The sequence below is a fragment of the Perna viridis genome, chromosome 11 (genome assembly GCF_037379345.1).
Source record: "Perna viridis isolate PV_CMFRI_1.1 ecotype Kerala chromosome 11, ASM3737934v1, whole genome shotgun sequence".
In the NCBI taxonomy this organism is placed as follows: domain Eukaryota; kingdom Metazoa; phylum Mollusca; class Bivalvia; order Mytilida; family Mytilidae; genus Perna; species Perna viridis.
This window is the reverse complement of record NC_142455.1, coordinates 13679614-13695189: the sequence shown is the minus strand read 5'-3', so window position 1 is coordinate 13695189 and position 15576 is coordinate 13679614. Positions and strand designations below refer to the sequence as shown.

At 38.0% G+C, this 15576-nt stretch overlaps 1 protein-coding gene and 1 long non-coding RNA gene across 2 annotated transcripts; one reads left to right on the top strand and one right to left on the bottom strand.

Annotated features, from left to right (window-relative positions):
• Positions 1-5699: 5699 nt before the first annotated feature.
• Positions 5700-10182, top strand: LOC148603073 (uncharacterized). Its single transcript, XM_088553233.1, has 4 exons — positions 5700-5791; positions 7852-8231; positions 8601-8882; positions 9768-10182. Exons 1-4 carry the CDS (start codon positions 5778-5780, stop codon positions 10169-10171), a joined length of 1080 nt encoding a protein of 359 aa, XP_088409359.1. The 5' UTR covers positions 5700-5777; the 3' UTR covers positions 10172-10182.
• On the bottom strand, positions 10092-14850 carry LOC148603072 (uncharacterized). Its single transcript, XR_015916754.1, has 4 exons — positions 14056-14850; positions 13566-13741; positions 12454-12502; positions 10092-10577 (listed from the first exon to the last, which is right to left on the bottom strand). It is a non-coding gene; the product is annotated as an uncharacterized LOC148603072 (long non-coding RNA).
• Between the last annotated feature and the right edge of the window lie 726 nt (positions 14851-15576).

The following is a 15576-nucleotide window of genomic DNA, read 5'->3' as shown; positions in this document are numbered from 1 at the left end:
AGTAGTCGTTTATGTGAATGGGAAAATTATTAAGTTCTAAAAGGCCGTGAAAGTTTTGTTTGTTTGTTGGGGATTAACGCTCGAATAGCAATATCTCAGCCATATTAAGGCGATGAACATGAAATGGATGTGAAAATGAACATGAAATGATGCCGACAAATTTTGATTGCCACTGGAAATAGGGAGAGGTGGGTAGAATTGGGCAATTTAGCCTCCTGTGGCGGAGCCCTATGGTTCCTACTCCGGGAGAATACCACAGTAGGGTTCTTTAACGTGCGAGGAACGTGGCATATTTCCCAACACGGTGCACCACTATGGTTTACGGTCAGGTTTTCCAGTTGCTCTGTTGGCAGAGTGCCCTAGCCCCGCACTAAGGTTCTGAGCACTATTTAGTCGCCTTTTACGACAAGCTTAGCGCTGCTGCGGGCCTATACTTTTTCCTTGGGGTATCGTGCATTGATACTTCTGACATGGGTTAAAGTGTTTAGCAAGATAAGATCTATCTGTGGTCAAAATTTGGTGAACATCTGTTGACTCCTGTTGGAGTTATTGCCCTTTCTGGTCGTTTTTTGCTGTTTTTAAAATGATATTATTTTAAAAAAATATTATTTTAAAAAATCTTCTCTTCATAAACTACTTCACAGAATTTAATGAAAGTTGGTATTTGTTTTAAAGGGTCTCTTTAACAAAATGAGTGTTTGGATTTTTGTTCTATTATAAAGCATGGCCGATGTTACTAAAAATAGAACATAAGGGTCAGACAGCAGATTTTTGCATATACATGTATCTCCAAAACGGTTATGTTTAACCAAAATCTGACTGGTGTAAAATAATTCCGAATGAAGAGATCTATCTGTGGTTAAATTTTGGTGAAAATCTGTTGACCCATGTTGGAGTAATTGCCTTTTTGGATGTTTTTTGATGTTATTACTTTAAAAAAAAAAATTTGCTCCTCAGAAACTATTGTGCAAAATTCAATGAAAGTTGGCATTTTTGTTTTATAGGGTATCCTTAACGAAATGACCGATTTTCGATCGTTGAAAAAAACGTGGCTGCCGTTTCTAAAAATAGAACAATGGGACAGCAGATTTTTGCATACATCTCCAAATCTATTAGGTTTAGCCAATAGCGTTCAATTGCTGAAATGATCCTCATTATAAGGCTTACACATGTGTCCAATAAATCAAATGGAGTCAAAACTCCTTGTTAGAGTTATTGCCCTTAAAAGGCAAACATTTAACCAGGTGAGCGTTTTGTTTGTTGGGGTTTAACGTCCGAGCAGCAATATTTCAGCTATATTCAGACAATGAACATGAAATGGATGATAAAATGGACATGAAATGAAAAAAAAAGGATGGATCACAAGGATAATAGGGTCGACAAACCTTGACTGCCACTGGAAAAAGGGAGGATGGGTAAGGTCGGGCAATTTAGCCTCCTCTGGTGGAGCGCAAAGGTTCCTACTCCTAATACCACAGCAGGGTTCTTTAACGTGCGAGGAACGTGGCATCTTCCCCAACACGGTGCACCACTATGGTTTGCGGTCAGATTTTCCGTATTATAGCCTGACAACCCCAGCATGTAACACGCCAGGGGTACCCCATTCCACCACCTGGGGCACACATCCCATTTGCTCTGTGGGCAGGGCGCCTAGCCCCCGGCTAGGTTTCTGAGCACTATTTAGTCGCCTTATACGACAAGCTTAGCGCTGCTGCATGCCTATTCTTTTAACACCCGGACCTGCATGGGGTACCAGGTGAGCGAATCAGGCTCCTGGGAGCCTCTTGCTTTGATAACAATGCAAACTTTTGTTTTCAAAACAATTTTCCCCTATACCTCCAATAACATTTTACCGGTAAATGTTCGACAGATCTCAACATTTTACAGGTAAATCAAGGCAGATCAAAGCATTTGTCCCAATGGACTTGTCCGGTCGTTTACCTACGTTAAATAAGCCGTAAGGCAAATTCTAATTTAAATAAGGATTTATTTTATATAAAAAAATGCATTTTCTGTAATTTTACGACCTTTTTGTACAATTTGAGACCAATCACATTTCTTAAGTAAGTATATGATGATATATTGTTCAACATCTGGTAACAGTTTTAAGTCAGTTTTCCAAGTGGACACCTTTGTTTGTTTGTTTGTTTGTTGGGGTTTAACGTCCGAGCAGCAATATTTCAGCTATATTCAGACGATGAACATGACACTGATGACAAAATAAACATGAAATGATGAAATGAAAAAGGGATGAGACACAAGGATAATGGGGTCGACATACTTTGACCGCCACCGGAAATAGGGAGAAATGGATAGGGTCGGGCAATTTAGCCTTCTATGGCGGAGCCCTATGGTTTCTACTTCGGGAGAATACCACAGTAGGGTTCTTTAACGTGCGAGGAACGTGGCATCTTTCCCAACACGGTGCACCACTATGGTTTGCGGTCAGGTTTTCCGTATTATAGCATGACAACCCCAGCATGTAACATGCCAGGGGTACCCCATTCCAGCACCTGGGGCACACATCCCAGTTGCTTTGTGGGCAGAGCACCCTAGCCCCCGGCTAGGGTTCTGAGCACTATTTAGTCGCCTTTTACGACAAGCTTAGCGCTGCTGCAGGCCAAAATTTGCCGACCCCATTGTCCTTGTGTCCCACCCCTTTTTCCATTCATCATTTCATGTTCATTTTATCATCAATTTCCTGTTCATCGTCTGAATATAGCTGAAATATTGCTGCTCGGACGTTAAACCCCAACAAACAAACAAAAAAAACGATTATCTGAATCGATTTAACCCTACTTGTAAAAATATAAAATTTACACTGTAAGTAAAGATATGAACACACATAAAAAACCCGATCATTTCCAGTTTTTAAAATTTGAAGATCAATGAGATTAATAAATGCATGTTTGTTTGTTTGTTTGTTCGGGTTTAACGTCCGAGCAGCAATATTTCAGCTATATGCAGACAAGGCCGTCGTAAAAGGCGATTAAATAGTGCTCAGAACCCTAGCCGGGGGCTAGGGCGCTCTGTCCACAGAGCAACTGGGATGTGTGCCCCAGGTGGTGGAATGGGGTACCACTGGCGTGTTACATGCTGGGGTTGTCAGGCTATAATATGGAAAACCTGACTGCAAACCATAGTGGTGCACCGTACTGTGGTATTCGATAGGAGTAGGAACCATAGGGCTCCGCCACAGGAGGCTAAATTGCCCGACCCTACCCACCTCTCCCTATTTACAGGGGCAATCCAAATTTGTCGACCTCATTGTCCTTGTGTCCCGTCCCTTTTTCATTTCATCATCATTTCATGTTCATTTTATCATCCATTTCATGTTCATCGTCTGAATATAGCTGAAATATTGCTGCTCGGACGTTAAACCCGAACAAACAAACAAAACAATGCCATCGATGAAAAGTCGGGTCAAAGAGAGAGGAAGTATGGCAGTCAAGATCAGAAAATAAAATTACTCAGCCGATTGATACATGTATGTACATGTAGGCTTCAGTGATTACCGTTCGCCTAAAATTAACTCTGAAACAAAAATGTTTCCTCTAAAATTGTCACAAAATGAATATCACATACATTGTAACCCTATCATTTTGTAATGATAGTCAAGGCGATGGGTATTGTGTTTTTTTTTATATAACCGTTCGGACTTTTTAAAACCAATCTAGTTATTCTCAATGCTTTCAGTTGATAAAAAGACTACTCCATATTTCCGATTTTTAGAAATATTTTACCACTTTAAAAAGAATTTTAGAAGTGTTTACTTTTACGGTTTGTCTTTCCGCTGCATCTGCAAATTTCGACAGCAAATAACATTCTAAATGGTAATCTCACAATATTTCTGGCCCCATGCGGGTCCGGGTGTCAAAAGAATTGGCCCGCAGCAGCGGTAAGCTTGTCATAAAAAGGCGACTAAATAGTGCTCAGAACACTGGCCGTGGGCTAGGCGCTCTGCTCACAGAACAACTGGGTTGTGTGCCCCAGGTGCTGGAACGGGTTAACACTGGCATGTTTCATGCCGGGGTCGTCAGGCTATAAGACGGAAAACCTGACCGCAAACCATAGTGGTGCACCGTGTTGAGAAAGATGCCACGTTCCTCGCACGTTAAAGAACCCTGCTGTGGTATTCGATAGGAGTACGAACCATAGGGCTCCGCCACAGGAGGCTAAATTGCCCGACCCTACCCACCTCTCCCTATTTACAGGGGCAATCCAAATTTGTCGACCTGATTGTCCTTGTGTCCCGTCCCTTTTTCATTTCATCATCATTTCATCATCCATTTCATGTTCATCGTCTGAATATAGCTGAAATATTGCTGCTCGGACGTTAAACCCCAACAAACAAACAAAACAATGCCATCGATGAAAAGTCGGGTCAAAGAGAGAGGAAGTATGGCAATCAAGATCAGAAAATAAAATTACTCAGCCGATTGATACATGTATGTACATGTAGGCTTCAGTGATTACCGTTCGCCTAAAATTAACTCTGAAACAAAAATGTTTCCTCTAAAATTGTCACAAAATGAATATCACATACATTGTAACCCTATCATTTTGTAATGATAGTCAAGGCGATGGGTATTGTGTTTTTTTTTATATAACCGTTCGGACTTTTTAAAACCAATCTAGTTATTCTCAATGCTTTCAGTTGATAAAAAGACTACTCCATATTTCCGATTTTTAGAAATATTTTACCACTTTAAAAAGAATTTTAGAAGTGTTTACTTTTACGGCTTGTCTTTCCGCTGCATCTGCAAATTTCGACAGCAAATAACATTCTAAATGGTAATCTCACAATATTTCTGGCCCCATGCGGGTCCGGGTGTCAAAAGAATTGGCCCGCAGCAGCGGTAAGCTTGTCATAAAAAGGCGACTAAATAGTGCTCAGAACACTGGCCGTGGGCTAGGCGCTCTGCTCACAGAACAACTGGGTTGTGTGCCCCAGGTGCTGGAACGGGTTAACACTGGCATGTTTCATGCCGGGGTCGTCAGGCTATAATACGGAAAACCTGACCGCAAACCATAGTGGTGCACCGTGTTGGGAAAGATGCCACGTTCCTCGCACGTTAAAGAACCCTGCTGTGGTATTCGATAGGAGTAGGAACCTTTGGGCTCCGCCACAGGAGGCTAAATTGCATGATCCTACCCATCCCTCCCTTTTTCTTGTTACAATCAAAATTCGTCGACCCTATTATCCTGGTGTCCCATCCTTTTTTTTCATTTCATCATCATTTCATGTTCATTTTATCACCCCATTTCATGTTCATCGCCTGAATATAGCTGAAATATTGCTGCTCGGGCGTTAAACCCAAATAATCAATTCTCCCGGAGTATGAACCATAGGGCTTCGCCACAGGAGGCTAAATTGCCCGACACTACCCACCTCTCCCTATTTCCAGTGTCAATCAACATTTTCGACCCCATTATCCTTGTGCCCCATCCCTTTTTCATGTCATCATCGTTTCATATTCATTTTATCACCAATCTCATGTTCTTCACCTGAATATAGCTGAAATATTGCTGCTCGAGCTTTGAACTCCAATAATCAATCAATCAATCACAAAAATCTCATATTTCAAGATTTCCTTTACGCATTATCCACAATAAATACTGTAAAATTACGGATTTTCATTATGAGCATAAACAGGTCTGAAAATTAGGCAGTTTTGAAATAGGTCACCAATGTAAGTGGTAGTTTTACTTGCGGCCTTACAAGTTCTTAAGGTAACAGTTTGTCAAGCATTATTTGGCGATAAGGCGGCTTTATCATGGCAGCTAAAAGGTAGGACTCATTCAGTAAATATATAAATGATAAATAATTTGGTATTATTAACATGAAATTCAATGAAATCCTATGCAATTTAAACCAGTAATTCTACACTTTCAAGTCATTTGAACTCCGGTACTAGAATTAATGATAATTTCATTGTTGATCACGATTTTAGCGTTGATAATTTGACGACCTTTAACATAAGATTATATTCTAATTGCGTTTGCTGTCCAATAAGAAAACATGTTTTTCACGAGAATCATACTTACAACATGTTTAATGTATTTCTGTTAAGTAGCTAAATTGTTTCTGTAGTCTCCCGACATTTGGGACCTTGTGTTATTTTATGAAGAAATTGACCGAAATTTAAAATTCAATTCATGGCTACGTAGCCGATCCAGAATAATATAGAACTGGTTATTTTACTACAACAAATAATACGACTTAGGTTACAGATCATTGTGTAATAATATACCCACAGTCAACGCATAGATGGTGTATTGAAATCATCTTGCCTGTTTGCTCGTCCGTTTGAATTTCGTTGCAATTATAGGGACTCCACATGAATGTATTTATTTTGATATGTGGGATTATTTTGTGCTGATGAAGAGTAATAAAGGAAACCAAAAGAATGTAATCCAGGGAGGACAAAGACCAGACATTGAGAACGGACCCACACAACAAATTACATAAAATAAACAAAATAAATACGTACAAAGCAACGAAAGTAAACGGGCAACTCGGACTCCACTAGCCCCGTGCAGGTCCGGGTGGCAAAAGATTAAACCTGCAGCAGCGCTGAGCTTGTAAAAGGCGACTAAATAGTGCTCAGAACCCTAGCCGGGGGCAAGGGCGCTCTGCCCACAAAGCAACTGGGTTGTGTGCCCCAGGTGCTGGAATGGGGTACCCCTGGCGTGTTACACGCTGGGATTGTCAGGCTAACGGGTTAACACTGGCATGTTTCATGCACCGTGCACCGTGTTGGGAAAGATGCCACGTTCCTTTCACGTTAAAGAACCTTACTGTGGTATTCGATAGGAGTAGAAACCATAGGGCTCCGCCAAAGGAGGCTAAATTGCATGATTTTACCCACATCCTCCTATTTCCAGTGGCAATCAAATTTTCGACCCCATTATCCTTGAGTCCCATCCCATTTTTCAGTTCATCTTCATTTCATGTTCATTTTATCATCCACTTCATGTTCATCACCTGAAACATTGCTGCTCGGGCGTTAAACCACAACAAACAAACGGACTCCACTAAAACTGGGAACATGGACCAGGTGCACCGGTAGGGTACGTTATACGCAGAGATTTTTGGATGCTGTCCGATATCAACTTGGTAAACCTAGCACGGCAACACGTGCAACTTCATTAGTGTTAATCCATACACGACTATCGCCACATTTCATTCCAACATGCATCAATGTGCCAGTATTATATTGTTTGTTTGCTTGTTGGGGTTTAACGTCCGAGCAGCAATATTTCAGCTATATTCAGACGATGAACATGAAATGATGAAATGAAAAAATACCACAGTAGGGTTCTTTAACGTGCGAGGAACGTGACATCTTTCCCAACACGGTGCACCACTATGGTTTGCGGTCAGGTTTTCCGTCTTATAGCCTGACTACCCCAGCATGTAACACGCCAGGGGTACCCCATTTCACCATCTGGGGCACACATCCCAGTTGCTCTGTGGCAAAGCGCCCTAGCCCCCGGCTAGGATTCTGAGCACTATTTAGTCACCTTTTACGACAAGCTTAGCGCTGCTGTAGGCCTATTCTTTAAACACCCGGACCTGCACGGGGCGCCAATATTATAAAAAGAAACCAACTTCATGTGGGAAAATATTCATACATGACAGTTAAGAAAGTCTTGATAACAGATTGATTGATTGTTGGGGTTTAACGCCCGAGCAGCAATATTTCTGCTATATTCAGGCGATAGAATTTGAAATTTAAATCAGACTATCCTACTACTAAGTTTTCACTAATCCGTAAAGATAATTTGATCTCTTAATATATTGTTTATCTACGAGAATTTCTGTAACAATGGTGCTGTATATTTTAGATACATCACAATTTTGGTGCTTCAAATAACTGGATGTTTTTCTACTTCTTTTGATGGAATCGTGAGAAATTCAACCGACGGCACTTTGGAAGCATACATGATTCCGCCATTTCAATCGAACCATGCCTCCTTTCTTGAAAGACTCCCGAATGGTGACATGGTCATGGCATGGTTCAGTGGAAGCTCTGAAGGTGAAAGCGATGTTGCCATTGTTGTTAGTCGGCTTTTGAACGGAACAGCACAATGGACAAAAGCGAAAGTAGTTTCTCAAAGGAAAGGGTATTCGAACCAAAACCCAGTTTTCCATTACGACAATAAGACCAGAAATTTGTACTTGTTTCATACTCAACAGGAGGCTAAGAAAATTTCTAATAGCGAAGGTAAACTGTATGATAATAACCCAAAAGGAAATGTCATTTCTTTTTGTTTTGTTGTTATTTAAATTTGCAAAAACTCTTCGGTTATTTGAGAAAAGAAAAAACTCATTTAGCTTTTTCTTGTCGAAAAATCACTCATTCGATGACACATATTCATAATTTATATATTGGATCAACGAGACAAAAAATTCTCGAAAAAAAAAAAACAAAACAAAAAAACCTTCTCACATGGTTCGTTCCAAATGTTACAATGGATGAACGACTAAGTACACACCAGCCTACTATTTTTTAAGCCTTTTATCTAGCTATACGTCTAGAATAGCGAATAAGAAGGATCTAACTCCTTAACGTGTTCTGGTTTTGTTCTTTTAGATTCTGCGATGATATGGGTATTAAATTCAACTTCCGGTGGTATAAAATGGACAGCACCAAAGCTTATGTTCGGAAAGAAAGGTTCTTTTGACCGAAATAGAGTTGTTGTATCGTTGAAAAACACATGGCTATACCCAATTTATTATGCTGGAGGTTCCAGCAAAGATCAGTACTCAAACATTAAAGAAAATATCGACCACAATGTTTTCAGCAAATGGCTTGATCATCCTATAAAGGACTCAAATTATTTGGTTCAGCCTTCAATAGTTAGACCCATTAAAGGTACAGTAAAGATGCATGGTTTATGATTTTTTTACTGTTTAAAGGTATACATGTTCACGAAAACATGGATTTTTCCAGCAACATTGACAAGCTCATTTGTTACGTGTAAAAATGCCCTATATCCTATTACTAGTATCTGGTAAGTGGAAGCTGATCCTGTGAAAATTAATATTGTTTGGAAATTTGTTGGGGTGGTAAAAGTCGGATGTGAAATAGTATTACACGCATGGGACTTGTTTTCCCATCTCTTCCTCTCAGTATAGAGAGAAATCTTCACCCAATCCCTTATAGTGTGTCAGAGCAACTGGGATGTGTGCCCCAGGTGGTGGAATGGGGTACCCCTGGCGTGTTACATGCTGGGGTTGTCAGGCTATAATACGGAAAACCTGACCGCAAACCATAGTGATGCACCGTGTTGGGAAAGATGCCACGTTCCTCGCACGTTAAAGAACCCTGCTGTGGTATTCGATAGGAGTAGGAACCTTTGCGCTCCGCCACAGGAGGCTAAATTGCCCGACGTTACCCATCCCCCCTTTTTCCAGTGGCAATCAAAATTTGTCGACCCTATTATCCTTGTGACCCATCCTTTGTTTTTCATTTCATGTGCATTTTATCATCCATTTCATGTTCATTGTCTGAATATAGCTGAAATATTGCTGCTCGGACGTTAAACTCCAACAAACAAACAACAAACAAAACTTATAGTGTGTAGATTAGTATAGATTAGACAGGTATTCGGTTCAGCCAAGTTCAAAATACGTTTAAATTGTACAGATAGATTTTACTGTTCAAATTAAAATACATAACCATGCTTAGATGTTTAGGTTGTGGATATATGTTATAATAAAATAGTTTTAATAACATGTACACAGATTTAATCTGTAGGACAACCAAAGTTAATCGGATTTTTCCGGGACAGGAGAGCACAGAACATTTATAGAGCTGAAAGCGGCGATGATGGTAAAACATGGACTAAACCAATAAAATCAAAGTTACCAAACAACAACAGTGGTATCCAAGCAACTGTGTTGTCGTCTGGTAACTTGGCAATAGTATATAATCCAACAACGAAAGAAAGAAATCCATTATGTATTTCTCTCTCTGAAGATCAAGGTATCACATGGTCTTACACGAGAAATTTAGAAAACCAATCAAAAACCAGCGTGGAATTCAGTTATCCGACGTTACTACAGGATTCCTTTGGGCGAATCTATATTTCCCACACGTACAACAGACAGACTATAAAGTACAGAGTACTTCCGAATGAAAACTGGATTAAAGGGAAATAATTACATTTGAATGCACGTTTGATTTGAGCCAAGCGGTTTTAATTATGTTTTCAACTTCATAAACATATGAACATTAACATACATTGTTTTTAGCAATATCGGTTATATTAATCGAAAAACGTTAAATTAGTTAATAAGTACATGTGTATTATCTCACCCCCCTAAAAAAACCAACCAAAAAACAAATAAACAAACAAACAAACAAATAAAAACAATTACATTATAACTTGATAAAAAAAAATCGCACACGCATTTAATACAAAATTACAATTACATAGATTTATTCCGAATGTCTGAAGAGGCGGTCATAAAAAGTTAAGTAAACCTGTACATTCATCCAGTTGTTGAAAACTTAATACTATCATAAAAAGTTTGCTGACAGTCTTCGTGTGATATAATGTTTAACCTGTGAAAAAGAGAAAAAAATATTTGCAACGAAATACATGTAAAAATCTTTTAAACAGACACAGTGAACGGTGATGTTATAGTAAACTATTTACTATTACATTACCATAATTCAATTTTAAATGTGTAATGGAAGTGACTTTTGATCCGCTTACATGTAACCGTGGTCTTGCTATTATCACGTGATTATCACATGATTTTGTTATAGATATTAACAGCAGTGAGTTAAACTCGGAATTTTACATTTGACTGTTGAGTCTCTGCATTTTACATATGCTTAATGTATTTGAGAACGAGATTGAGTTAATAATATGAATAACAAATGTCGCTTTGATGTATTTAGTATTTAAGCGGGTTCATCAGCACGGTTTATCGCTTCTTCAATAGATAGCCATTCAGGTGTGTAGCACATCATCTCTACGCTTTGAGACTGTAACAGTCTGCAGGTTCTTTTAACTTATCTACGGTTATGCCGTTTTCTCATAGGAATGTAACATTCCGAGAAAACGCTTTGGTTTAGATTTATTCGGACCTTTCGACTTCTTTAAACGCTAAATTATCATGAAATTATTTGTTTTTCTGGTTTTCTGTCGAGCTACAAATATGACGCAGTAAACAAATGTCTACGGTGTTAGTCAGTCACTTCCAGTTGCATAGTCATACCGGTTAATTTTGAAGTTATTAAGCGTTGTGCATTTATAAGCTATATGCACCATTGTGTTTCTAATGGAGTTTTCATTTATACAGTGTTATATTTACAGAGCCCAGTGCACGAACGTACCACATAACAGGGTGTCCTGTATGAGGTGACTTGTCAGTATATAGATAGTTGATATTGACACACAAATCTGGAAAGCAAACACAGCTGTATAATACAGAGCGCGCATTCAGTGACAAGAACGCTAGCACATACTAAACACTGTACACTACCTATAACACATCTCAAAGTGTTAACTGCCCAATTTCACTGAGGAATTTTCACATACAGAAGACTCCCGTTACAAATGTAACGTGCTTTCTGATTGGATAAACATATTTATCCATTTCATATACCAAACTTTGTATGTGATTGTGACGTCATCAAACTTTTTTTGATGATTTATTCGTTAAATAACCTCAACTAGAACACACCTCCGATATGGCGGGCATTGTTAGTAATATTTATTCATTCATTGTAGAAGATCATTAAACAATAGTATGCACATTCAACTACAAATAAAAGTGCAGACTAACAATCAATTCCAGTCATGCTAGTGTTGTCATTATAATTACACTTGGTAGAAATAGTGAGTTTTATTTTTTTTAACTTCATACATTAGGTAACCCTGTAGTATAATGTAATGTAATTTCCCTACATTACAAACATCGGTATTGTGGAAAAATGAAACTTCCGCGCATGTTTGTTCTGTCTTTAATATCTTTGACTCATAAATGCATGTAGTTAGGATTACATTTTTCGGTCCGGTAAAAATTTGTTCGGTCAGATAAAGGCTGTCCTGACAACGGTACAAAATATTTCGCACAAACTGTAGTATGCAAAGTAAGGGGCGGAATATGCTACCTTTTCCGTATTTCTTTCAATGAACATTACTGTAAATTTTCCAAAGACGTGTGTAGAACCTTTAATGGAATCAAAAGGTCGTACTTACGTTACACATGGGTCCTATTTTTTAATGGCATTACTGTATTTTTTTCAAGGGGGGGTCTACATTAAAAAATCATATGTACAGGGTCTTTTTGACAAATCAGGTGGTAGCACTTTTGAAGGTTATTTCTGTAAATTTATAGAGTATTTTGGTAATTTTTCTACAGACAATACTGTAGTCGCACACCATCAGAAATACTTGAATATCTTATTAAAAGTCTTTTTAGCTCACCTGGTCTTCTTCCAAAAAGCCTCTTCTTTCCAAAGACAGGTGTACAGAACTGTAAACGGAACCAAACGTTCAATCGCTACACAATGTGCAGGTCCCAGGGGTCCCATGAATTCGTATTTTGATCGCATTCAGGGATCGAAGGAATGTTTGATATCGATTCTTGTAACTCTCATGTATCCAAAATATTGTATGTTATCAAGTTCGGAAATTAGGGTTGTTTGTAATTATACCAAAATTCTGTGTACACTGAGCTTGACGGAACGGGAGTTTTGTCTGATTTAGAAGTCCACCCGATGACGGAAACAATATCCAGGCACCTTTATTTCACTTTTTCTCCCAAAATAACCCAAACGGAATATACATAAGCTAAGATGAAGTATACGACTATGCATGGTGCCTATTGCACACACAGGCATGACGATTAATTTATCGTAGAAGAAAGAGAAGCGACACACAAAATAAGGTCTTGTCATTTAAATGTACAAATGCCCATGGCAAACACTTGAAAATTACTTGCTACGCAAGTTATAAAGTGTACACCACGTGATAGAAGTTATTACTAAAACGACCGAAAAACTAACAGTCAATCCTTAAATGCTGTAGAATGTGAAAGTAAAATGCCAGTCAAATCGAACATTATATGATCTGGTGTGTCATTGGGTCCTGGAATATCACCTATATGTTAATGTGTGTGTGTGTGTGTGTGTGTGTTGTGCATTGTGACAAATCTATAATTAAATTTATTATGGCACTCTCAACTAGACTGAAGTCTTATACAGTGAAAAGAAGAGCATATTTATCCAAAACCATGAATTTCAAAAATTGTTGTTCATCTTATTTCATCTTTGAACTGACGTAGTGTAATAGCACTACTGTATACTACATAGGAAATATTCAGTAACATGTAGTCTACATTTTAAAATGAAAAAGCAAATTTTTATTTTTTTATTGCGGAAAATTTTATTTTCACCCATTGAATCATACAATGCAGCTGACAACAGCTAATACAGTTCTCAAATCAAGAAAAATTATGAACATTCTTCCAAAATAGACCGAGATACTTGGTATGTGTATCACAATCACTAAACGAAAAGCGGCTTGACTAGAATTACCTTTTAGCTGTATATTCCATCTAAAACAACATTCATTTTTTCCACGCAGAAACCACAACATTCATAGGCATATCTGAGAGTGTAACACATATTTGCAGGTATTCCACCAAATTTATGCATCATAATTTGACCACATGCTCGATATTCTTCAGGTGTGTTACCACAGGTTGACCGTCCTTAAAGAAAAGACATCACGCTTCACGATATACCATTGCATGTATGTAAATGATGTGCAATCTTGCAAGCCGATCGAAAATGAAACAGATTCTGACCTATTTTGAGAATGAATGTAAAAACAAAAATCGTAATCATTAATATGTGCGCAATATATAAATTATAACAAATTATGTAACAATGTCAAAACAATCAAATGTGTTCAAGATGAAAAAAGATGGCTCTAAACAGTAATTGCGAACCCAACAGTACGATTCTCCATAATGGATTTGTGCATTGCGACCTTGCAGATCAAGATATTAAAACTTAAACTTACCAAATCTTAGAAAATATGGAAATTTCCGACTTTTTGCATGTACTATTACATTTAACATTAGTAGCAGAAGAAAGATCTTGACTGTTCTCTTCATCATTCCTAAGCAGATATGCGCCTAGATAATGGTCATCTTAATTTATTTCTCACGGAAGGCCCGAACGGTTATATGAAAAATAAGATGAAAATACTTTCTGATGTGATAATTGGTGTTATTCCCACGCTTTCACTTGTCCATGAGTGCTTTAGTGCCTCAATTATTTGTCGTTATAACTAAAATAAAACACGGTTTTGAGAGTGTGAATTGTTAGAGAAGCTGAAACATTCTACCCAGCAGTACCTTTCTAATTAGAGATTTTTTTTGTAACTTGTATTGTCTTTTTTTTAAAGAAACTTATCAACCCTTAACACTTGTTTGGACTTGACATCTTTTTCAAAGAATCTGTAACATGCTGGACACTTGTAAAGCCAATTTCAAAATTTACTAGACACTTTTCTAAACCAAACATGTGATACAGCGTCTGGACTTGATGTCATCTCAAATCTCTTACTCCTTATGATACTGAATGGCACAGAATATTTAATAAATTTTGCAAATGTGTATCTTCTTTTTAAGATTTTGTTCAGAATGGGTTTTTGTTGTTTTCCACAGCATGAATTTATGGTCCCAATATTTTATCCACAACTCTCCAGTGACGCTAAATTCAGTCTGCACGCGAAAAAAACATGAAAGAGATGTCAAAGAAGTAACCAAAACCTCTTTTGAACCACTGAGTAGAATTCAATGTGACTTTATACTTTTTGAAATATTTCAAATTACTGGTATGACTAAAAGCAAGTGGAGATTTCACATACATTTAACAAAAGATATTCCTTATCATGTAGGGAGTGGGGTGAGATGTTAAGTACTTCTCCGTCTAAGAATCGGGTAAAATGTATATAAGTGTGGTACATGAAGGAAAAACGCAGAGATTGTATTGCATTAATCAATTAATAATATCTGATAACCAGCAGAAATAGCCATCAAAGTGTTAGTTAAATTTGGCTTTTTAAGATATTGGTAGGTTAAATTCTGTTGAAATGCACTACAGAAAAATGACGGGAAAGTTTTTCCCGCACTCTTTCCCTTTATAAGTAGTCAAAAAAATCTACGTCACAGATGCTTCAGATGCTTTTTGGTTGTTTTCTAGATGTACTGAATACATTTTAGGCAAAAATGACGTGCCATCCATTGCATGATTCTTACACGGTATAAGAACACTAAGGCATGCCTAGGGTAGTCAGCGATTTTGTAGATTAAAACTGTAAGTGGACTTTTACTGGATGAACCATACCTTAAACCTTTTATTAGAATCTTTCTGAAACATGTTGGACCACTCTGGAGTTAATTTCGATTTGCGCATTTAACAGTCTGATTACATACGAAAGCAAGCTGTTACCAGAAATTAATTGCAACCATCAATAAATGCTTACATAGTATACTCAAGCAATAAATTACAGGTGACATGGCCAGTTCATCTTTCT

Excerpts from the sequence above, each read along its gene's own strand:
- LOC148603073 (XM_088553233.1), top strand. Across the intron at positions 8,232-8,600 it reads GAAAATTTCTAATAGCGAAG|ATTCTGCGATGATATGGGTA; the intron begins GTAAACTGTATG and ends TTGTTCTTTTAG. Across the intron at positions 8,883-9,767 it reads AATAGTTAGACCCATTAAAG|GACAACCAAAGTTAATCGGA; the intron begins GTACAGTAAAGA and ends TTTAATCTGTAG.